Source organism: Dermacentor variabilis, chromosome 11 (genome assembly GCF_050947875.1).
Source record: "Dermacentor variabilis isolate Ectoservices chromosome 11, ASM5094787v1, whole genome shotgun sequence".
Classification (NCBI taxonomy): domain Eukaryota; kingdom Metazoa; phylum Arthropoda; class Arachnida; order Ixodida; family Ixodidae; genus Dermacentor; species Dermacentor variabilis.
Window position 1 is genome coordinate 80,041,967 of NC_134578.1, and position 24,108 is coordinate 80,066,074.

At 46.3% G+C, this 24,108-nt stretch overlaps 1 protein-coding gene across 5 annotated transcripts in view; it reads left to right on the forward strand.

Annotated features, from left to right (window-relative positions):
* LOC142563698 (synaptotagmin-1-like) overlaps positions 1–24,108 on the forward strand; it is a 244,283-nt gene that overhangs the window by 207,411 nt on the left and 12,764 nt on the right. For 4 of the 5 annotated variants that reach the window (XM_075674296.1, XM_075674297.1, XM_075674294.1 and 1 more), the window contains 3 exons: positions 18,075–18,313; positions 21,382–21,585; positions 23,274–23,558. In XM_075674296.1, the coding sequence (XP_075530411.1) occupies positions 18,075–18,313; positions 21,382–21,585; positions 23,274–23,558 (728 nt within the window). The remainder of the gene's footprint in view (positions 1–18,074; positions 18,314–21,381; positions 21,586–23,273; positions 23,559–24,108) is intronic. The other variant, XM_075674293.1, reaches the window with a different exon arrangement.

Here is a 24,108-nt window from a genome sequence, read left to right on the forward strand (position 1 = left end):
TATATAGTGCTGAATCATGCAGTGCGAAAAATAAAACAAATGCGCCAGCAATGCATTCACCGTTTTTATTGCTCGATATAATAGATGAATTCCTTAAATTCATGTCGTATGCTATTATGGAAACAGATTAAATATTTACACTACTCCTTGGCAAGCATGGTCGCCAGGCTGGCCTTGACCTTTGTGTCATTAGTCCCAAAGGTGCTGCAGGTGTATGCTGCAAATAAGTAGATGCAGCAATATGAGGCAAAAATAACAAGTGTATATTCTTTGTGTGTTCATTAAGCAGCTTAATATATTTGCTCAAACCATCGAAGTCAATACTTAATGCGGTTTAACTATGACTAATGGCTGCTTGTCAATACAAATCAGCACCTTTATAGAATGTTTTATTGCATGGTATGGTGAACAATTAAACAGTCACAACTGCTGCTCGTGCCAGCAACAGTATGTTCCCTTTTATGACACGTTCATATATGATGCATTATTGTACTTATCCCAAATGGTCTCTATATTTATTGCTGAAACGTTACCCAGTTGGGCTGTCTGTACATTTTTTTTTTTTGGCTGGTAGTTAAGTATGCCCGTGCAGAGGGATATTTTCAGAAGACGTGACTGGAATATTCACAGTATCATGCCTAAGATTGTAATTTATTTTGCTTAATACACATTTAAATGTCTTTCTCATACTTTTAAATGAATGGGTGATTGGCCATAACTTCAACGGAAGGCAGATGGGCTGATTGTATCGATATGGTCACTTAATTTGTTACAGGTAATGAGGCCTCTTGGGCGTGCTAACAGGTTTCCAAGTTAGGTATACCACATGAGCACCCGAAATACCACACGAGCACTTTGTGTCATGGCACGACAGATATGCACCTCCTAGGAAACAGAACTGATAGTATAGTTCGAATGAATTCTATTACAGTAAATTATTTAAGGTGCTTTGAAAGATGACAATTTTTTCTAGGCTATCGAGGTTCAGGACGCTTAGTTAACGCAAAAAAAAACACATATTGAGTAAGAAATGCCTTGTCAGTAAGCTTGACTTTCTTTTATTTTTCAATAAATGGAACCAATTTCCTTCAATTTTTATCAGGTGAAACGTTTTAAAAATATATTTAACTCAGAGATTCTCTGGAAACTTTGTATGACATATAACAAGACAGCATACCTATGTGGCCATTTTAAAATTTCCCGATCTTTTTCCAAGCCTTCCCTGACTGTTCTCATGAAAATTTTCTGGCAATCTATGACGCCTGCAGCTTAAGTGCAATAAAAAAAATATTGTGGTTTAATGCTTGCCAAGTACTGCCAGTCCATAATATTTAGATAGAACGAATAACACGTCAGTCACTTGACATGCAGTGTTAGATTCAACTGACTTGAATCCCTTGATTAATAAAGCTGACAAGGGCTTCGGCAAGTTAGTAATTGATGGCCACACGAGTACAGCACGGAAGACAGAGACACACGTAAAGCAAAGGCAACAATGTGAGGAAAAACTATACAATGAGTTATACAATTAGTTATTTTTACGCTTCAGTAGTAGTTTTCAATATAATTTGCTCTCATCACTTATGCCTCTAGTTAACTTTGTTTACCTCTGACTAAAGACTACATGGGAATATTAATCAGTACCATTATGATGTTTCGTTATACTACAGTATGATAAGCAGTTAGACAACCGTAATGGTCGCCGGTGCCAGCAACGGTACGTTTCGTTTTAGGACAGGTTCATGTGACACACAGTGTACTTATAAAAATAAAAGAAATGCGAGAATCCCAAACGATTCCTATAATAATACTTGTTGAAACAAAGATACCCGGCTGGACTGTGCACATTTTTCAGGTGTTAATATAATATGCCCGTGCCGAACGAACATGCTCAGCATACTGACTGCAGTTTTGAACAATCACGTTAAGATTTGCAATTTACTTCCGCTTAGAACAGTCTGCAATGTCTCTTTTCTCATACTTCGAGATGAATACATTTGCCACACTTTCAGTAGAATGCACATGAATGGGGGCGTACTGATCAGGTTACTTATCAACTAAAACATGTTACGATCTCTTAGGTGTGTTTATAAGGGTAGAACAAATGCAATGCCCACTGAATTATTTGAATAATCTGTGCGTTATCTACTTAGAAAAGACCACCAAATTGATAATCTGGCTCTTTTTTTCTTTTGTACAGCGCATATTGTATGCAGTCTGTCCAAGACGACGGCGCTACATGCAACAGTAATGAAAACCGGAACACTTATTACGCACGACAATGGCTTCATACCATGCACGATTAGCACAATGCGAATCTGCGCCAGCAGCTGCCTTGTGATTAAGAGCACGTAAACTACAGAACGCCGAAGCATCGGAAGCCGCTTAACGCTTTTCATATAGCTCGAAAGATAACTTCTGCTGCTAAATTGTTTAAAAAAGAGACAAAAAACAAATCTTCCAACTACCGTCAAACGCAATGCCTTCAGTTTGAAACGTGTAAAGGTGTTCCCGGAGCGACTAATTTATTGTTCTCTAATTTTTTCGGCTAAGTTGCGGAGCTGCAAGTGACTAAGCTTATCGCAGGTTTCATGCTCCAAAAGAGTTTGTGGTTGTATATAAATAGATTGGGTGAATCTAGAGATTTCTACTAGATATTTCTTCAAGTCTCGTGTTTTGCTTGCTGTAACTTCCCAAAATTATTTAGATTGGTTGCCAGGAACCTTAAAAATACTGCTACTTTTAAACTATGCGAAAACGGCAGCGCACACACTGCTGATGCATGCCCCGCAAACACGGCCTTTCATCCTAGTACGCTAGCAGTTATTCAACTATGCCTGTCTGTTTGAAAATTCTTGATGCTAACACAATTTCGAGATATATGCGTAAAGCGTGTCACGAGAATTTCGCTACACATACGGTGCAGCATTCATCGCGGCCGGATCAAGCGCCACTAAATGAGATCTACCACACTGGCTGCCCAACACACACAATCCGCTTAGTGGTAGCTCAGTATCAAGTTAAAACATGGTGTACTTCCTTTTTTACGCACCTAAGCTATAATGATAAAATCAACAAGCACGAGCGATCGCTCGCCGTAAAACATTCCGTATAGTAGAAGCGAGAACAGGAGCGCGTTATCAAACCATGTCAACGACAAACCGACACTATACCCGAGTCGCCTGCGCTACGTGCAGCCGGTTCGCGCTACGAAATGCGCTCACATAATCATGAGGTATTGACGCAAAACGTCTTTGATAAAGCTTACCATTCAATGTAGTTGACTTGTGATGCCACAAAGAAGACACGCATACACAGACACCAACGTTCAGGGAGACACCGCACACCGGCACAACCGTTTACGTGCCTGGCGCGCTCGTTGAGACGGCACACCGCCGCGCATGCGCAAGAACTCCGAGCATGCGCAGGAGCTCCGCGCGGAGGGCGTGCGCGCTCGGAGGAGTGTGAGCGCCTTTTCCTCCTTCATTTTTTTCTTTGTCTCTTTCTCTCTCTCTGATGCGCCATGCGCGCCGGAACGGGTGGCTTTTCTTTTCCGTTATGCATTTTTTTCGTGGACGAAGGATATGCGCTGGCAGGTTGTAAGACAAACGCTGTGGGCTATCGTATCAGACTGGAACGCTAACATGAATGCGCTGTTTGTAAAAGCCGTTACGGTGCCCTTCAGACGTTTTAGACGCATTATTGTCAGCGTCGATGAGTAATACAGCGTATTTGTAGCATATCTTCCAGCGTACCGCTAAATGTGATGCCCGCACGTATGTTAGTGCTAATTTTCTGTTCCGATGATAGGTCAAAGCAATCAGTACAGCATTGAGGTACTCATATGCGTGGCTGCGCAGGCATACCGCCGGCGAAATACTGGGTGGGCTCAGAGAATTTGGCACCTATTTTAAGTGAATGAGAAACGTTGATGAGTTTATAGTGCAGGATATTAGGCAACAAAAGTCGCCCGATGTTAGTGACGCAGCCGAGATATGAAGACAATGTGAAAAGTATCCGAGAATCGGACGACACACAGCGCGAACACCACATGCGCGACATCGGTTCATGGCACATTCACAAAGTCCTCGTTGTCAGCTACAAACATCACGAGTGTCTTTGCTGTTAGCTTGATGCCTGTTTCGAATCCACTTGTATCTGAAGCTGGCGTTCATAACATATATTTTAACAACAGGATCGGCGTTTTGCTTCCGTTATTCTACTGCCGCAAAAGTGATGCGACAACTGTGAAGACTGTCTTGGGATTGCCGAGAGTGACTACGTAGATCATATGTGGTCAACAAATGCGGAGGTATACACTATGTGTATACTAAAGTCTACAAATAGGCTCTACAGCAATCTCAGCAGTATACAACTTTAGTGGCTTATATCAAATGCAGCTATGTATTATCCACCGGTACCTGCGCTTGGTTACAGCGTACACGGGTTGGGCCCAGATTAACGATGTTTGTCTATTGTTAATCTATAGACATGCAAGACCACGACAACTCAGAGGTGGTGAATTCACCACCTGGTCTGCGGGCTTTCGCCACTTATTCACCCCCTTTGCCATATCTTCACCATCTGACCTTCACCACCTGGTGTTCGCGAAGTGTACGTCCGGGAAGCAGCCAGGTTTAGGGCCTTCGGGTGCCTGGAAGACCTTGGTGACTCGGACGGTGCCTGCTCCGCCGCGATCCTCGTTCGGTGCAGCTGCACCGAACGCAGACTAGCAGTCTGCACGGTTTGCCCGCCACGCCAGGGTTGCGGTGCCGTCGTGCATGAACCAGTGCCATATCATCGCGTTCGCAGAGGGCGGGGGGTATGGGAACTCGGAATTACATATTATCGACTTTCTTCTATAGACATTCAATACACCAGGAGTAGAGAAAAAAATAGAAACCTTGTCGACTATTGTCCATAATATAGAGAGTCAACAGACAAAGTATGGACAAAAATAAATAGAAACTGTATCGGCTTTCGTCTACAGGTAGCCCATATAGAGGGGAAGTAGACAAAGAAGAAACAAACTCCCTATCGAATTTTTTCTATAGACCGTCTATAGACTGCGAGTAGACAAAAAGAAATAGAAATCTTATCGACTTTCGTCTACAGAAAGTCTATATACAAAGTATCTGGATAAAAATAAATAGACACTGTATCGACGTTCGTCTAAAAGTAGTCCATAGAGGGGAAATAGACAAAAAGAAACACTTTATCGACTTTTTCTATAGACCGTCTATAGACAGCGAGTAGACAAAAAGAAATAGAAACCTTATCGACTTTCGTCTATAGAAAGTCTATAGACAAAGTATGGACAAAAATAGATAGAGACTGTATCCACTTTCGTCTATAGGTAGTCCATAAAGGGGAAGTAGGCAAGAAAGACACAAACACCTTATCGACTTTTTTCTATAGACCGTCTATAGACTGAGAGTAGACAAAAAGAAATAGAAACCCTATCGACTTTCGTCTATAGAAAGTCTATAGACAAAGTATGGACAAAAATAGATAGAGACTGTATCCACTTTCGTCTGTAGGTATTCTATAGAGGGGAAGCAGATAAAAAGGAAACAAACACCTTATCGACTTTTTTCTATAGACCGTCTATAGACTGCGAATAGACAAAAATAAATAGAAACCCTATCGACTTTCGTCTATAGAAAGTCTATAGACAATGTATGGACAAAGATAGATAGAGACTGTGTCTACTTTCGTCTGTAGGTATTCTATAGAGGGGAAGCAGACAAAAAAGAAACAAACACCTTATCGACTTTTTTCTATAGACCGTCTATAGACTGCGAGTAGACAAAAAGAAATAGAAACCCTATCGACTTTCGTCTATAGAAAGTCTATAGACAAAGTATGGACAAACATAGATAGAGACTGTATCCACTTTCGTCTGTAGGTATTCTATAGAGGGGAAGCAGATAAAAACGAAACAAACACCTTATCGACTTTTTTCTATAGCCTGTCTATAGACTGCGAATAGACAAAAAGAAATAGAAACCCTATCGACTTTCGTCTATAGAAAGTCTAAAGACAAAGTATGGACAAAAATAGATAGAGACTGTGTCGACTTTCGTCTGTAGGCATTCTATAGAGGGGAAGCAGACAAAAAGGAAACAAACACCTTATCGACTTTTTTCTATAGACCGTCTATAGACTGCGAATAGACAAAAAGAAATAGAAACCCTATCGACTTTCGTCTATAGAAAGTCTAAAGACAAAGTATGGACAAAAATAGATAGAGACTTTGTCGACTTTCGTCTGTAGGCATTCTATAGAGGGGAAGCAGACAAAAAGGAAACAAACACCTTATCGACTTTTTTCTATAGACCGTCTATAGACTGCGAATAGACAAAAAGAAATAGAAACTTTATCGACTTTCGTCTATAGACAGTCTATAGACTTTATATCAACAAAAGTCCAAATCTATAGAAAGGAAAGGTCGTCTATGAAAAGTCTATAGACTTTCTATAGACAGTCTAAAGTCATTTTTGTAAGGGTCACCACCCATAAGCTTCATGCTATCGCGAAATTCCCATGCTCACCGAGCTTCCGGTATCTTGTGGTGGCTGTACGTGATTGTGTGGACTGTGCTTTGTCTCTTTTTCGAGAGAACGCAATCATTGTACTGCTGCTCTGAATCAAAGGAAAGACTGTAGAATCATTCATGTGTGGGCGCCATAGCAGGGCACTGTAACATACCTAGCCTATGTGTAAATGTATATTATATATATATATATATATATATATATATATATATATATATATATATATATATATACACACACACACCAGAAAGCAAGCACTTCTGGGTCCGGGTAAATATTCACAGTGAAGTAGACGCGCGTATGAAGCGGTTTATTGACGTTCCGGCCGGGGTTATGTTCACTGTTAATATATATATATATATATATATATATATATATATATATATATATATATATATATATATATATATATATATATTCCAATTCGGGGGGAGAGTAGGGAGGGCGGGGCCGTTCTACCTCGGACAGCCTGGGCGGTCGCGCGCGCCCAGGTGGGCCGCTGTATCTTCAAACTCGCGACGGGTGCAGAGTCCGCACGGCGCTGTGTTTTCAAAGCGTAGTTCGTGTTGATGCGTGTTGCTGCACCAATGTCAATTTGGTCGTTCTCTGGTGCCGCATTTCTTCAGTGCAACGTTTTGACAGCGGGTTTCCGTGGTCATAGATTGAGATGTGTTCACGTTTGCTTCTACCCGTGTGACACCATGCTTCTTTAATTGAGTTAGTGTGCCTGTGTTTACAAGTTTATACGGCCTATGAAACTGGCATCCTTACTTCGTATAGCTATCGACTAATTTGCTATCGCAATGTATGCTTCGCCTTTCAGGCGAAACTGGAACTTTTTTCCCCATATTCTTTTCTTGTGGCATTGCGCCTTCCACATTGAATGATTAATGATTGTCAGTAAAGAAACACGCATGGCGAAGAGGCATTTCCCAAATATGGAGCCCGCTTCCCTAATAGAGAGGAAGGCGCGCGGCGTTTGGTTTGAACCGTTAGCTTTTTTTTTTTCAAGAGGGAGGGGACTGCAGCGCCCGTAATGCTTTGCAGACACAATCGTCAGCGCGTCATGCATGCGCCATGCTTGTTTCCTTAAAATTGCCATGCCTCGAGAGGGGTCCCTTAGGGACCCATAGTTACACTCACGTGATATAGTTACTATCTGGACTAGAAGACACCATCCCATAAAAAAACTGGGCGGCCTCCGTCAATCCCTTTCCCAGGCTCTGCACCCAACTGTGGAGACACATCGCGTGGCGCGCAATAAACGACACACATCGCTACTCTCGGGAAATGAGCTGTTCGCCGAGCGGCAACAAGTTTGAAATCGATATTCTCCGACGCTCGGGTTGCTCTAAAGGATTGACTGCGTGGCGGGGAAAATTTCTTTCCTTAGGTCTGTGCTGCAGGAGCTCTTGACATTAAAGGTTCCTTAACTTGCTGGATTGCTGCGTTTTGCAATTCAACTATTCGAAGTCGATCCCAGTCGATCAGTATTTCTTGGGTAACAGACGTTCTTAGTCTTAGCCCTCTGTATTTTTTTTTGGCAACGCTTTACATTCAGGCATAAAAATGGGTGTCGCCGTTTAATAATTGAGTACCGTAATCATCGTCGTCTGGGGAGCCGAAGATTGATGAAGAATTAGTTCGATCGTGACAGTTTAGCTGGTGAATTTAGTGTGTGGAAGCAATGCTTCGGACATTAAGTGCACTGGTCCGCACCTAGAATCCCTGGCGCAAAATTGCATTCTGCTTTTCTTTTACCAGCGCTTCCTGTACACTGGATACAAAAAGGACTAAAACGCTGCTAGTTCACATTTTTCTCATTTCACGTGAGGCGTTCAAAAAACGTTGTTTATGCAACAGGTGATTGCTAGCTCATTAGCACAATTGGATGTTTATTCTTTATTAGAGCTACCCACCGTGGTTGCTTAATGTCTATGGCATTAGACTGCTAAGCACGAGGTCGCGGGATCGAATGCCGGCCATGCATGGCGGTCACATTTCAATGGGGGCGAAATGCGAAAACGCCCTTGCACTTATACTTAGGTGCACGTTAAAGAATTCCAAGTGGTCCAAAATTTTGGAGTCCCTCACTCCGATGTGCCTCATAACCAGGTCTTTGTTTTACCGCGTAAAACCCCAGAATTTAATTTTTTTTTGGTAAGATCTACCTGTACAAAGCACCCCTGATAGTAATTCATGTAGGGCTAAACTATGGTGCATCGTAATTCGGTATCGTGATGTGTGGTGCGGACCCACACAACATCAGTCCACCTGGTCACCCTAGTTTGGTCGACAAGTGTTTGATGACTGTTATCGACGAAGCTCCTGTACCGATGTCCCACAATTTGCGTCGTCGTAGGCAGCTTACTCAATAATTACTGTAGTTTAGAAGACGACATGGCTAAGGAAAGTGCTCTTCTTGACTATTTCTCTGCAGCTTCCGGCATGCTTGGAAAAGATCTTGTTATTATTTGGGCGCTTCCACTTTAGCGTGTTTCGTTTTCGATTCACAGTTGTTCGAGAATGCCAACCGCCAGCTTTTTCTGTATCGAATTCCCAGTTCTTTCTTTAACCACTCGTACTTTATCTTATATTTCAAGACGAAGGGGGTGGGGGGGGGGCTCTTTATCGGGAGGCAATAGTGACGGTATCTTTATCAGGATAATGTTATCGTCATCGGCTGATATGATACAAACGTCTTTCTTCTAAGAACCTTCAGCGCCCAACTCATTGTCGTAGCCTGTGCGTACATATGTTACAAATATAAAACGACAGCGGCCGAAACTTTCTCTCTTTAATTTCAACAATCTGTTGTCGACCTATGAGAAAACTAATGAAAGAATATTAGGCCAATTTTGTATATTAGGCCAATTTAATTCCCTGCACTCTGCATAAACTGTGCCTAGTCCTTCAAATGGCTTCTGAAGTGCCGTCTACAACGGAACCCTCCATCCATTACGCAACTTGAGTGGCTTGGCGTGAAATATGTATTGGTTATTACGCTGGCGAATACGCGCTTCGTATTTATTTGACACCAGCAAGAGATCTAGTGAAATGTCGGAGATGCCCTCTAGACCATCCATCTCTTGCTCTCGAATTTCAAAACGGGATCACCGCCGAATCTCGAATCAATCATCGCTCGCCTTTCTTCGCTGTTCCTGGCCTTTGCAAAAAAGAAAGAAGAAACCGCAGCGCCATCTCGTGTCTCTATAGCGTGACCTAGTTTCTGGCACACCGCTCGCATAACCTCCTTACCCCGCGAAGTCACTCGCCGTCTCGGCAGGTGCGCTGGCGCGTGCGATGTCGACAGGGGGCGCAGCAGGCGCGGTGCTCCCGCCATCCCCACGAGGGAGCCCGTGTCTCAGACGCGTGTCCGCGTCGGAAGAAAGTGTAAGCAGACAGAGCGAAAAAAAAAGGAGACTCCCGATTCGAGGGAACCGGGGATTGCTTCGCTGACCCGGAACTTGCTCCCCCTGACGACCGCTGCAGTAGCGAGCCGATTGGTTGCGCGAGCGGGTCAACAGCCACGTGTTCTTGTGTCCGAGCTCCCGATCCTGCTCGCTACTCCTCTCCGTCCTCACGCTTCCTTTTTTTTTTCAACATTTCTTGGCCTAGTTTTTTCTTTTTTTGCCGTGTTTCTCGAAAGGTATTTGCGTACGTAGTCGTTTATGCACTTCCGCTTAGAGTTTCTTCAGTTGTCTTTGGATTTCAAATGGCGTGAGGTGTTTGTTGAGAATTGTCTAGCAGCCGGGGTGGCGCAGTAGATACGGCGTTGGGCTTCATAGCAAGAAGTCACGGGTTCGATTTCCAACGGCGGTTGTCACATTCTGATAGACACGTAATGTAAAAATACACGTGTATCGTGGTACCGTTGCGCCTTACAGCGCCCCAGACGGTCAAAATGAATCCGCAGCTCCCCACTATGGCCTCTCTCGTAATCAACTGTTGCTATTAGCGACGGAAAACCCAATAGATATTTGTTTTCTAAAGAAGCCGTTGTTAGTCCTATATGGACAGCGTCACTTTAACGTGACGGGCTCAGACCGGCAGTTCGATAACTTAGAAATTTAAGGATAGGAGCCTTTCAGCGCATAACATCTCCGCAGAGAAGTAGTGCGCGTGCTCGTAAATGTATTCATCGCACGCCAATCAACAGAGATTAAACATTCTTCGAGGCTTCGCAACTTAGCCGGTAATTCCGTTGTTGAATGGGGTAATGACACACAGAAATATGTGCTGGACATTGGAAAACTCGGAAGTTTGTAAGCTACGAAACAATTTTTTTTCTTGGATACCGTGATCAGGAAAGTTTCAACGTCGGCGACGTACAAGTCTGCAGCGGTAGCGGGGACGCTGACAGCAGTCGGTGGTCCCAAGATGAGGAAGCACAGCTCCGAACGGTCCGGTATTTATTTGTGTGCCAGCGCGCGTTCTCAGGAGTCGGTGATCCTCACCTCGATTAGAGACAATATTATTCTAGTCTCGACCTTCGTGACAGTCCGATTAGGCGCGCCTGTCTTGCTATCCAGGTGGCGAACAGGTTGATAAGGGAGCAATGCCGTAGCAAACAGTTAGGGAGCCGGCAAAATATAATATAACCAATGCGCGGCCAATGACAAATGTTTCAAGCCAAATAGTGGCCCTTGCACTCATCTAAATGCTTCCTGCTCGATCTGCTCCTGTAGCATAGAAAACATCTCCTCGGGGAGTTGGAAGACGACGAAGTGTCTTCTTGGCAGAACACTTGTTTCTGTGCTCTGTGAATTTTTGGTAAAATCTTCGGCTTTCGAGGTGCCTCGCCTCCCCGTCTTGCAGCCATGGACGCGGAGCATGCTAGAGGCCCGCCTGGCCAGACGTCATCACTGCCGTCAACCGCAAGGAAGCGAGTTGGCTCCCCCAGTGACACCGAAGACACCGAGCTGTACTCCATGTCGGACGACCATACCCGTCCGGAGTAAGAGGGCGAGAAGAAAAATCGTCAACACAGCGCCGTCAACTCCTGCGAGCACAACGACTATGAAGTCAAGGCCTGCGCGCTGGCCACACGTCATCATTTATATGCCGGAAGAGCCATCAAGCAACCTACGATTGCTGAACAGGCAAGCCCTATCCATTTTTCTGGAACGTGCGGTGCCGGATCAAATTAAAGATATAAGAATAAATCCACGCAAGAATATACTCGCCATAGACGTATACAACGCGAGCGCGCTTGGAAAACTTCAAGCGATCACGGAGCTCGGCGGAATCAAAATGCGCCCCTTTATCCCGATCGACGACACATCCATAGCCGGTGTGATTTACGACATCGACATAGCCATTCCTAATGATGACTTACCTAGCCTCATCAAGCCGGCATACGAAGGCACGATCATTACGCAAGTGCGCCGCCTTGGGAATACGCGCTGCGTAAAAGTAATATTCAAGGGGGATTGTATCCCATCCCACGTTAAAGTCGGACATTTTCGACATCCGGTCCGACCATTCATCCAGAAGCCGCTTCAATGCCATCAGTGTTTCAGGCTAGGACACGTCAAGGGCGTGTGTCCCAACTCGCTACTGTGTCCCCGTTGCGCTGAACCTCATGCAGAACAGACCTGCGGTGCCACGGTCCTGAAGTGTGCTAACTGTAGCGGCCCTCACGCGGCCTCGTCGAAAGACTGTCCCCGCATCAAGAGGGAACGCGCGGTTCTCAAGCAAATGGCCAGAGACAATTCGGCCCACAGGGAGGCAGCCAAAGTAGTCCGGCGTCGGCGTCGACGTCGGCACCATCGTACGTCTTCGAAGAAGACGCATGCGCGAAGTGACAGTACCCACTCCTCTGCGGTGCCAGTTAGCCGCGCCGCGAAAGGGCCCACCACTTCCACGAAGGAAACAGAAAAGACTCTATCTTTAGAGGAATGGCCTACGCTACCGAGCCGCTCCCTTGCGACAGAACCTCAGAAGGTCGGGGCCCCACCTGATCCTTCTCCGGCCATGGATGATTCACCTAAAACAGACCGTCAAGTCATCTCGGTGCTACGTTCTCTCATGGAGGCCATTCGAACGCTTTTAGTGGACATGAGGACACCATCTGCTCGAAGCGCACTTAAAGTGTTGGACGCCTTAAGCCCAGTGCTTGCATCCCTCAACTAGACAGATGGCTACTCCTACCCCATCCTTCCGGAAAGAAGTCAAAGCAGCGTCCGTCATCCAGTGGAACGCCAGAGGGCTAAAATCACGAATTTCAGATTTTCGTCAGTTTGTCTACACCAATGGGTTTCCACTCATCGTCATTTGTGAGCCCAACTTGTCGAAACCAATAAGACTGTCAGGATACGAGTTTATCATCTCATCAACAAACGGTGCATGCAGCAAAATCGTCGTTTTTGTTCGTCGTGAACTCACCTATGTTTTGCAACCAATTGCGCCCCACGACGACAATCAATATCTATGCATCACAGTTAAAAAGAACAAACTCTTGTTTACTCTCATAGGCGTGTATATATCGCCTTCCAGCAATTTCGATACCAAAAGATTTGCGGATATCTTGAGTGTTTGTCCCGCCCCATGGGTCATCATAGGAGATTTCAATGCACACCATCCAGCATGGGGAAGTACAAGGACAAATGCAAGAGGACGAATATTAGCAAGTATCGCCCACAACTATGGCCTTACTCTCCTGAACGATGGTAGCCCCACCTTTCTTCGAGGCGTGACATACGGCAGCTGCCTCGACCTTGCTTTCGTCTCCAACTCTCTCGCCAGATGTGTGAAGTGGTTTCCAGACATTGAGACACATGGGAGCGACCACATTCCCACCTATCTGAACATCAAAGGCATGTCGTCTACATCAGGCTCACGGAATACCATTCGGACGATTCAATGGGCCAACTTCAAATCTGAGATGGAAGATGCCTGCCGCGAGGGCCTACCCTCTGGGTTAGAGCAAACGATTAAAATGACGATGCAAAACGCCACTCGCATGATGACGATCTCTTCCACGCGAAATGACTTCGACATAGAATTAGAGCGACTTCGAGCGCTTCGTCGCCGGGCGGAACGTCGATATCGACGTACAAAATCAATCCATGACCTTAGGGCAGCCAGGAGGATGCAAAAGAAGATTCAGCGTCGTATGGATAGATTAGCGTCGGAACGGTGGGCAACGTTTTGCCAGACACTCGACCCCCGCAAGCCACTGTCTCACATTTGGAAAACGGTGCAAGGTCTGCGTTGCCTTCCGGAACGGCGTTTTCCATTCAAGGCGCTAGCGCTTTTCCAAGGGCGGCAAGACATCGATGTCGCAGAAGACTTTTGTGCGCGGATCGCAGACCAAGCGGCTCGTCCAGATCCTCCAGCCCGAGCTGACGTCCCCCATTCCCGTGATTGCCGCATGGACCTTCCTTTTACAATGGAGGAGCTCGAAGCGGCACTAGCGCTCTGCAGGCGCTCATCATCTCCGGGTCCAGATGGTATATCATACCGGGCCTTGTGCTATCTCGGAGAGTCCGCTCGGATAGAATTGTTGAGCCTTTACAACTCCTCATGGCAGGAGGGAAATGTTCCTGACGAATGGAAAGTAAGCCGCCTGGTGCCACTCTTAAAGCAGGGCAAATCCCCATTAGAACTCACCTCTTACCGCCCAATAGCACTGGCCAGCTGTGTCGGAAAGATAATGGAACGGATGATCCTTGGCCGCCTGGAATGGTACCTTGAATTTTACAAGATTTATCCGCTTTCCATGGCTGGTTTCCGACGTGACCGCTCTTCCATCGACAGTGTAGTTGATCTCGTTTCATATGTCCAGCACGAAAGGTCCCGTAAGCGTTTATCTGCAGCTTTATTCTTAGATGTGAAAGGGGCATACGATAACGTATTACATGAGGCCATTCTCGACGCTCTTGCGACGGTTGGCCTAGGTGGTCGAGTTTTTTTGTGGATTGCAAGTTATCTGTCTGCAAGATCATTCTATGTGTTAACTGACGATGGCCCAACTACGCGACGCTATACCAGCAGGGGCGTTCCTCAAGGCGGTGCTCTCAGTCCGACGCTATTCAACCTCGCTCTTGTTGGACTTGCTGAATGCTTGCCAACTACCATCAAGATTTCAACATACGCTGACGACATCTGTGTCTGGACTTCGGCAGTCACACGTCCTCAGATACGTGCGCGACTTCAAAGAGCGGCCACTTTGACAGCGAACTACTTGTGTAAACAGGGTCTCAGCATTTCACCTGAAAAATGCGCACTAGTCGCATTTACTCGGAAACCGATGACGCCTTATATCATCTCAATCAATGGGCGGACCATTTCCTATGTCCGAAACCACAGATTCCTTGGCGTCATTATTGACCGAGACCTCTGTTGGAGCCCACACGTGGCCTACATGAAACGGCGCCTGACAGCTACTTCCCAGTTGTTCAAATACTTGACAGGGAAGACGTGGGGGATGTCAGTAGACGCAATGCTTAAACTCTACAGAGCTCTCTTTCTCGGTTTTTTAAGATACAGTCTACCTGTACTGAACAACACCTGCAAGACAAATATTCGTGTTCTGCAGGCAGTACAAGCTCCAGCACTCAGAGTCTGCCTTGGTTTGCCCAGATGTACGTCAACAGAGGCGACTCTTGCGATTGCTCGGGACCATCCAATGCGAACTCACATTACGGTGGAAGCCCTGAGAACGCACATCAGACATTTTGCACGTGCTCCCTATCACCACCTTGCAGCACTACCTTCAGACAGGCACCAATCATCATTCTCTAAAACTATCAACAAGTACAACGACAAACTTCCCTCGGGCTTCACCGCTGCATCTAAACCATCGATACCCCCTTGGTGTCTTATCAGCCCCACAGTACATCTCAGTGTACCAGGAATCGGAAAAAAGTCTGAACTGTCGTCGCCTGTCCTCAAACAACTGTCTCTGCTTCTTCTGCACGAGAGGTACGCGGACAGTGAACACATTTATACTGATGGTTCCACAAACATCCAGTGTTCGTCCGGTGCTGTGGTTGTCCCAGCAAAAGCTATTACCATCAGCTTTAGGACTGACCACCCGACAACATCGACATCTGCTGAACTAGCTGCTCTTCGCGCTGCACTCCGTTTCGTCAGTCGGGAGCCACCTCGACAATGGTCCATCTTCAGCGACTCAAAGGCAGCCCTACAATCTGTACTATCAGCTCTGCGTCGCGGGCCGTTCGAACAGCTCGTATTCGATATTAGATGCCTACTCCATACATTACAGGAGAAAGGACACCACGTGACGTTTCAGTGGCTGCCAAGTCACTGCGGCGTCACTGGAAACGAAGACGCCGATAATGCAGCTCGGGCAGCTCTTGAAGACGCACAAGAAGAGGCCATACCGCTTTCACGATCCGACGCAGCTAGCAGACTTCGAGTGCTTGCACAGGAGATGACGCTCTCTTCATGGTGCACACCAAACAGCCAGACCAACCAGAGCAACCGTCAATACCACCTGCCCTCTTTGATGCATCTCTATATGCCAACTGGACTCCGCCGAAGCGAGGCGACTCTGCTTTATCGCTTATGGTTAGGGGTGGCTTTCACGAAATCTTACTCATTCCGCATTGGAATGGCCGACAACGCTCCCTGCAATGCCTGTCTTTGCGAGGAGACGCTGCAACACATTCTGTGCGACTGTCCTGAATATAATGTTCAGCGACAGTCCCTGGCATCCGTTCTCGCGCACCTTGACACTAGACCATTGTCCCTCGACACGATTTTCACATGCCGCCGACAGAAGACATCGCAGGTGAAGGCGACGAAGGGAGTACTTCAGTTTTTGAAAGAGACGGGATTGGACAAGCGGCTCTGACAGTGTTATCACGTACAATGCCAGATTGATAGACTCTACCGGACGATGTTTGTGTGCTGTACTGTGTGCTCTCTCTCTCTCTCCCCCTTCCCCATATTTCATCGCACCCATCCCTCTCCCATGTGTAGGGTAGCAAACCGGTTACGCTAAACTGGTTAACCTCCCTGCCTTTCCTTCTCTACTTTTTCCTTCCTTCCTTCCTTCCTTCCTCGGGGAGTTCTTGGTATGCTTATCTATTTTGATCTACGCCATTATGCTGACACCCGCACATAGTGGTGAGTGCTAATGGTGTCTGCCGTTATATTTAATTGATGCAGTAGCGTCATTCGCCCGTGGTTTTAAAATAACGATAGGCTCAAACATTTCATGGCGCGTTTCGTTGGCAGAACAAGAGCCGAGGCAAAGAGCGCAGAGGAGTCGAGCAGTAGTGAAGCAAGAGTGCGACTGCTTGCTCCCACGTTGAAACGGTCCATGCGCTCCAAGTTCAGATTTCAGGGCGAATTGTGCATCGATTGACCACATCCTTTACCTTACCGCGGTGATCATCACGTTAACTTTGCGTCTCAGCCGCCATTGTTGCCGCATGTTGAACCACAACGAGGGAAACACAACCAAAAGTAAATGATTAAACGCATTTGTCCCACGTGGCTTATTTTCACACTCCGCTTTTCAGGCAGGTGCAGGTCGCACTGCTCTGGACTGCTGCCTGACTCCATCTGCTCTGCCACTGGATCACAGCATTTATGCTCCTGTTCGCCGATTGGAACCCAACTAGTCTCGAGAATGCACTTTGGGGACGCGTTTTAGTGCTCCTGTTTGTTCAATGGAATCAGTTAAGAGCGATATAAATAGTCAGTTAAGTCGGAAACCTAATAACTTAAGAGAGATATGTTACCGAAACTATATTTTTGTCATTTTTTGTGGAAATTAGTTGATTACAGAATAGGAAACGAAGCCTAAGCTTCTCTTTCTAGAATTTCGTGCCGACACCCCAGCGTCGCTACGTCGGCTTGATGACGCGGAGTTGAAAGTATTTAGCGGTATTTATTCTACGCCAAAAAGAAAAGGCCTTGAAACTCGCTATGTCAAATCTTCTGTCGCATCATGGTCTGTCGAAGCCCTATGTTACAGGCAAAAATTCAGCTAGACCCGAGTGGACGCTGGTGAATTCAATGGCGTCGTAGTGAACTGGTGCGGAGACATTTAGTGTAAATCGAAACTTCAGAGCGAATTTTTGATATGGAATTGAACGAAAAATGTGTGCATAAATCGGGCTAGCAACGTCCTCTCTTGGCATATCTGAGAAGAGCAATAAGTGACCGTTTCTCAGCTTGTGTCAGATCGCACGATTATGATGTAGCGGTACTGCTGTAGCTGTTGTCTTTGGTCTTGGTCTCATATTACTAGTATGTGTCTACGTGCGGCATCGGAACAAATTTAACTCTTTCCCGCTGCAAATGGGCGGCCAATAACACAGACACTGCATAAAGGATCAGTTCAGTAGCGAAGCGTAATTGCTTTCCGTTCTGCCCTTGCCGATTTCCGTCGTAATGACGCACTGTTAACGCAAGCCATGGCAGCTTCGTGACATTCTCACGTACGTACACTAAAGTCGATTACGTACTCCTCCTTGCAGTTGCTACCAAAGCTATAGCTGTGGCTACATGGTTTCCATTCTCATTCCTACTATTCAGAGAAGCGCAAGAAACTCTACTACGGCACCGACGTCATCCCGCTGCCGGCATGTCCCGTGTCCACCAAGTCCGTACCGGCCAGTGGCGAGGCAAAAGGCGCCGAAGGTGGCGGACTGGTGGGTGCTGGCGGTGTGGGTGGCTCCCTGGTCCTGCTGCCCTTCGTGCGCAGCCGGGCTGCCCGCGATTCTACCTACAGCAGCATGTCCACCGCCAGCAGTCGCGGAGAAGCGTCCGTATACGTAAGTGCTCCCGAGGCGAACGCCATATCTCTTATCATCCGGTAGAGGGTGACTCTGCAGGGCCTGATTCACGAAGCTTTTTTTGTTTTTTGTTCGTAAGCTGTCTTCTGCTATTGGGCGGTCGCCTTCGCTTGCAATATGTGCGGCACCATATTTGGCTAGAAGGTACCCTTACGAATCAGTAAAACGGTTTTTGATGAACAGGTGCGCGGGTGCTTGTGTACGTTGGCCTATTGCTTGACAAGCCCACCGAAGGCACAGATCAACACGAAACACGACACACCTCATTTGTTCCTTTATGTCAGTCGTCTGTGCGCTGTTCGAGCGATGCATCAATCGTTGCTAACTAGCCCAGCGATCGGCATTTATTAACTTTCTTTCCGTTTCCTGAGGCACGGTTTCCTTCTGTCTAGATGGTGCGCACTGCGAACGATGATGGCACTTTCCAGTTCTGCTTTGGAACATGTTGTCGTCGTGTGTGTGACGGGTCCTATTACGCGCTATTCGCAGAAAATGTGTTGGTAAAACGCATACAGTCACAATTAAAAGCGACATGGTTGTGTAGCCTCAAAGTATGGTAGCTGCTGTATTGGGGGGGGGGGGAGGTTTTTACTTGTTTTGACAACAACTCGTACGCATAGGAGAAACGTGGCATGTAGCAATTTCGGCAGGAGGCTGCCATAACATATCTATAGCATGGATGGTCGGCCGGCGTCACTGTTGGCTGTAGATGGCTCACCACTTAATGTCCACTAGCAATTGTCATTACAGATGACAAAACCTATTGGGTTAATAATCATAATTTCATAAAAGCTCCAGTCAGGCAATACTGAGCCAATGTAACTGTATCAGGACATGACGCTAGAAATGGAGCATATTGCAAACTAAAGTGTAACTTTGTTAGTTAATTACTGTTACTTCCCTTTACATATAAAACTGATATTTATTGTGCACTTACTTCCACCTCGTACAATATGCCTTGCTTGTCTAAATGGTACTATCTGCCAGAGAGCCTAAAAACTCTGTTCGTTGAATAATAGCACATAGAATATGGAGGGTTTATCGTTATTGTGTCGAATGTATCGAACTTTATTTCAATATTTTTTCGGTAGCTGTCCCTTCGTTCCTTGCCATTGGTGCAGTTAAGTATATTCTGTGCTATAAATACGTGAGCTCCGGCGTGACATACTTTTCCTAGTATCGACATTGTCCAGGAGAGCCGTTTTGTATTCCCCACTACAGCTTATGATTATAGTGAGAGACTGGACATAAAAGAATTTCTGTGCAGCCCGCGTCGACTAATAAGAACTGATATATCCTTAGTCAAGTTGATGCCTTGGTGAGAGTTGCTGATGCACTCGAGCAGTTTGAGGTGCCTGGCTTTTCCAGGCAGATTACACGTGGAGTTTATTATAAGTCCATTATTTCGTAGAAACATTTCAACAAAATGCAATAGAAATAACATGAGGCGAGGAATGAGTGCGCGGATTTGTCATCATGTTAGGAAAAAAAGAAAAAAAAGATGAAACACCCTAAGTATGCTCTTATTGTCCTAGCTCTACTTTTATTCTGCTTATGTGTTCATGACAGGCCCGTTTTCGTTACTAAGTTGTCATTAAAAAAATAATTATGGGGTTTAACGTGCCAAAACCACTTTGTGATTATGAGGCACGCCGTAATGGAGGACTTCGGAAATTTCGACCACCTGGGGATCTTTAACGTGCACCTAATTACACGGGTGTTTTCGCATTTAGCCCCCATCGAAATACGACTAATTTGACATAAAGCTGGCTTCTCTGGAAGCTTACAAATTGTTTCCGCATGTTCCCTGGGATTGTCTAGATGCAGCTACATCACTTTCTAAGTCTGTAGCAAAATGCGTCGTTTCGCGATGTCTTTTGTCGCTGGCACTGAGCTCCTGCCTGCGCGCAGACAATAGCAGCTGTGCGCGAAGGCCATGCCTCGGAAACTGCGCATGCGCAGGCCTCGAGGAGCGTGCGCGTGACTGCCGCCTTAGGAGGCAACACGTGAGTCGCGAGGAGTGGGCTGCAAGAGCCCTGAAAAAGAACGCAGAGAACAGCAAAAATTCAGCATAGAGTACAGCGACTTTATGTGGTGACGTTCTTTTTTTTTTCCTAGCGTCAGCGCAAGCCAGCTTTTTCAATTACGACTATTAATTAGGCACATCAGTCAAGTTCGCAGTATGTGCATAACACTTCCCTATTAACAACACAGACACGACACTTATTAACGTGACGGACAGACACACCGCTCGCGTATCATACCCCTCCTTATCGTGAGCTTCTACGCTGCAGGCTTCAATACATGCTATCCTATACAGAACAGCAAATGCTGCAAGCGTTGGGAGAGTGAGCACACGGAATTTTACGACGTTTTTGCATCGTTGGGACGTGGCAACGTTTTCACGGCGTTTTTGCATCAAAGTTCAGATTAGTCAGCATTTCTGTAATTTCTCTCACTAGGATAAGCTATAGCAAGGTGGAAAAGTGGGTTGTGTGGTTAAAATTCAGCACAGAAACGTTTTAAATCACAACTAAATGAATCGAATTGAATGAAATTTTGAGATTTTACGTGCCAGAACCACGATTTGATTATGAGGCATGACCTAGTGGTGAACTCCGGATTAATTTTGACAACCAGGCGATCTTTAACTTTTCCCCCGATACAGGGGACGCGAGCGTTTTTGCATGCCCCCTCCTTCCCCATCGAAATGCGGCCGCCAGGTCCGGCATTTCATCCCGCGACCTCTTGCTGAGCAGCGCAAGCCATAAGGAACCACGGTGGGTTGCGAGCGAAAAAAACTGAAAGAAGAAGAACGACAGGCCAAAGGGCGCGCTTGTCATTTGGCTCTTGTGTCCCGTGTTTTCCTCGCGTAATAGTCGTTCGCGTGACGATTGTGTCCGTAAACGTCATATGCGACGGTCTTGCGGCCGTCTCACTTCAGACATTCTTATAAAAAATAAGTGTTATCAGTTACGGAAATAAGCAGATGTACGTGCAAAAAAAAAAAGGAAAAAAATTCACTGAGCAGCAACAGCTTGTTACAGCGGCAACAGCGTACCGGGTTTCGCGCATGCAACGGATGTTCGCAGAGCGACAACTCGGCTGACGTGGCTGGCAGCGTGGAAGGCCAGGACGACGCTCCACCGATGCTGGGCAAGGTGACGATACTACTCCGGTTCCAGGCCGCCTCGCCCACGGTCTCGACGACGCAGGGATTCCCGCCTGGGAAGCTGTTCGTCACCATACGGGTACGTCGGCTTCCGGAGAGGCGTCCAGACCCATCTTTTGTATTGTGAATGAGAGGGGTTCTTACCATGCGTAGTCTGCATTCGCGCATAGATAATAAAATGCCACAGCATACCCTCGTAGCTCGGAACTTGTGAATTCACAGCTCACACACACCCTCGCGGTACGCGAGGGGGTTGTTGGGTAGTAAACGCGTTTGCTCAGCGCATTGCGTTAAGTTTGATTTGGTTTGATTTGTTTCTCACGAGCAATTGATGGGAAAAGGAAAGCAGAACAACAAAAACAAGAATTGCGTCCAGACGCAGCTTGACAAGTCCTGCCTTCTTTAGCGAATTTGGCAGAACAGTCGGCGTGCAATTGAGTAGATTTTTTAACTCACACGAGATTGATCAGCGTCAATGGTGCACAGAAAATACGTGGAAACGCATGGTCACATATCTTCAGCTACCACTGGATGCTAGAATCCGCCTCTTCAGCGTGCAGTTTTGGCCCTGTCATCTGCGCACTTGAATTGGCGTTCAGTGGGGGCTAAAATATGCGAAGTTGTCGAGAGTATAGTCGGTGGCTTGTGGCCTTCGAAAGGGCGCCCGACGTTTGCCTAACCATACGAAAAGGTGGACGGACTACCGCCTTCGATTGTCTGTAACTGTCGATGATACTATTTTTTATATTAAAACTGTTCCGAACTACACTTTACAGGTGCGTGGGTGAATAATTGCAATAAATTCTACGGTATTACGTGTCTACATCGCGATGTTATTGCGAGGCACTCCCTAATCGAGGAATGCGGCGTAATTTTGACTACCTTGGTTTTTTTACCGTGCACCGAAAGCAAGCTTCGCGAGAGATTTGACATTCCGCCGTTATTGCAATGCACCTTCGTATTTAGCAGCGCAACGTCATAACCGCTGAGTTACCTTCGAAGAGGTTCAAGGAATTCTCCCGCATGTACTCTAAATCCGATAGTCACTGCTGTAATCATGTTTCTTTCGATCGCGCGCGCGCGTGCGTGTGTGTGTGTGTGTGTGTGTGTGTGTGTGCTACTTTTGTAGCGTTTTTCCTGGCCTTTATTTTTCCTACACTGCGCAAAAGAGAAAAGTTGCAATTGAGCGCCCGTGTCGCCTGTTTTCTTATTATTTTTTCCTATTGTCGTGCTGGCTTGCCATATTAGCTAGTAACTAGCAAGGACGACGCAGTATCATGATGGCCGGTACAAGAACACTTGCTTCATTCTAATATTCCACATATAGGCGCGCAAGAGCGGTTCCATAGTGACTGCACGTATGTCAGATGCACAGTTAGGCGACAGTTGCCTTGCCGGATACAAAAGTTGCGGGCGTATTCTAGCGTTTTTCGTAGGTCACATTGGTAGGAAATAGAACACAATGGGGAACAGCGTTTATGACACGACGAAAAAAAATCGAGCACATGCACTGGATTCCGTCTTTTGTACTCGGGCACTCGCCTTCGCCTGTCATGGTTGATTGATTCATTCAATCGCTGTCCCTGAAAGTGTTCATAAGAGCAGCCGTGGAGTTGGGATTGGGAAAAAAACAAGCCTAGTAACGAACCAACTAGCCCGATTTCGTATTATCGAGAAGGAACATAGTTTATGCGTTATCGCGTTTCAGAGTCAGCAAATCTTCGGCCCTTTATAAAATCGATGGTTCTTTTTTTTATCGTGCCACAGGAGGCACAGAACCTTCCCCCAAAACCTCACGGCGTCGTGTGCGACCCCTACATCAGCTGCAAGGTAATCAAAGGGCGCATCAAGAAGCCGCGCCGCGGAAGCACTGGCCTCCGGCGACCCAGCTGCATCGGCCTCGGCAGCTCGGGCCACTGCCTGGGCCAGTACCAAACGCAGACCAAGCGCAAGACGCAGAGCCCACTCTACAACGAGACCTTCTCGCTGGACCTGGCCAGGGGAGAGTTGAAGGACTCCTCCCTTTACTTGGCCCTATTCGACATGGACAAGGTGAGGATCGAAGCAGGTGACGTCAAGGCCTCCTGTTGTGCATTCCACTGAGAGCCTAATGCTGCTGAGGGTCACGATCGCGCTTCATGTCGGTTCTTATCAAAAGCTGCAGCGTTACGAACACGAAAAATCAATTTTCCTGAATCGCCAATGTCCGAACTCGGAAGCGGCATATCCATGTGCATGGACAAACTGGGAGCGTCTTCTCACGTTTCAGCACAGCTAAAACAGTTTTTTTTTACAAATATGCAAATAAACATTCGACACGCACTCGGTTGCCATGTTGACGCTGTATCTTGGATTTTCGTGTAATTTCCGGGTATTCAAAATGTCCCTTTCATCTTCGACGACACCACCGCATACCTGAAATTAGTGTTACTTTATATATGTCCAATGTTTCTGGGAAGAATATGCCTGAACCACTTTGATACAGTCCCGCGTATACCTGATATCATATCTGCCGTGAATATATGGCGTTATCATTTCCTGGTAAATTTTCACACGGATTGAATGTATTGCGCAACACAATGCGCGAGTGCATCAGGAGGAT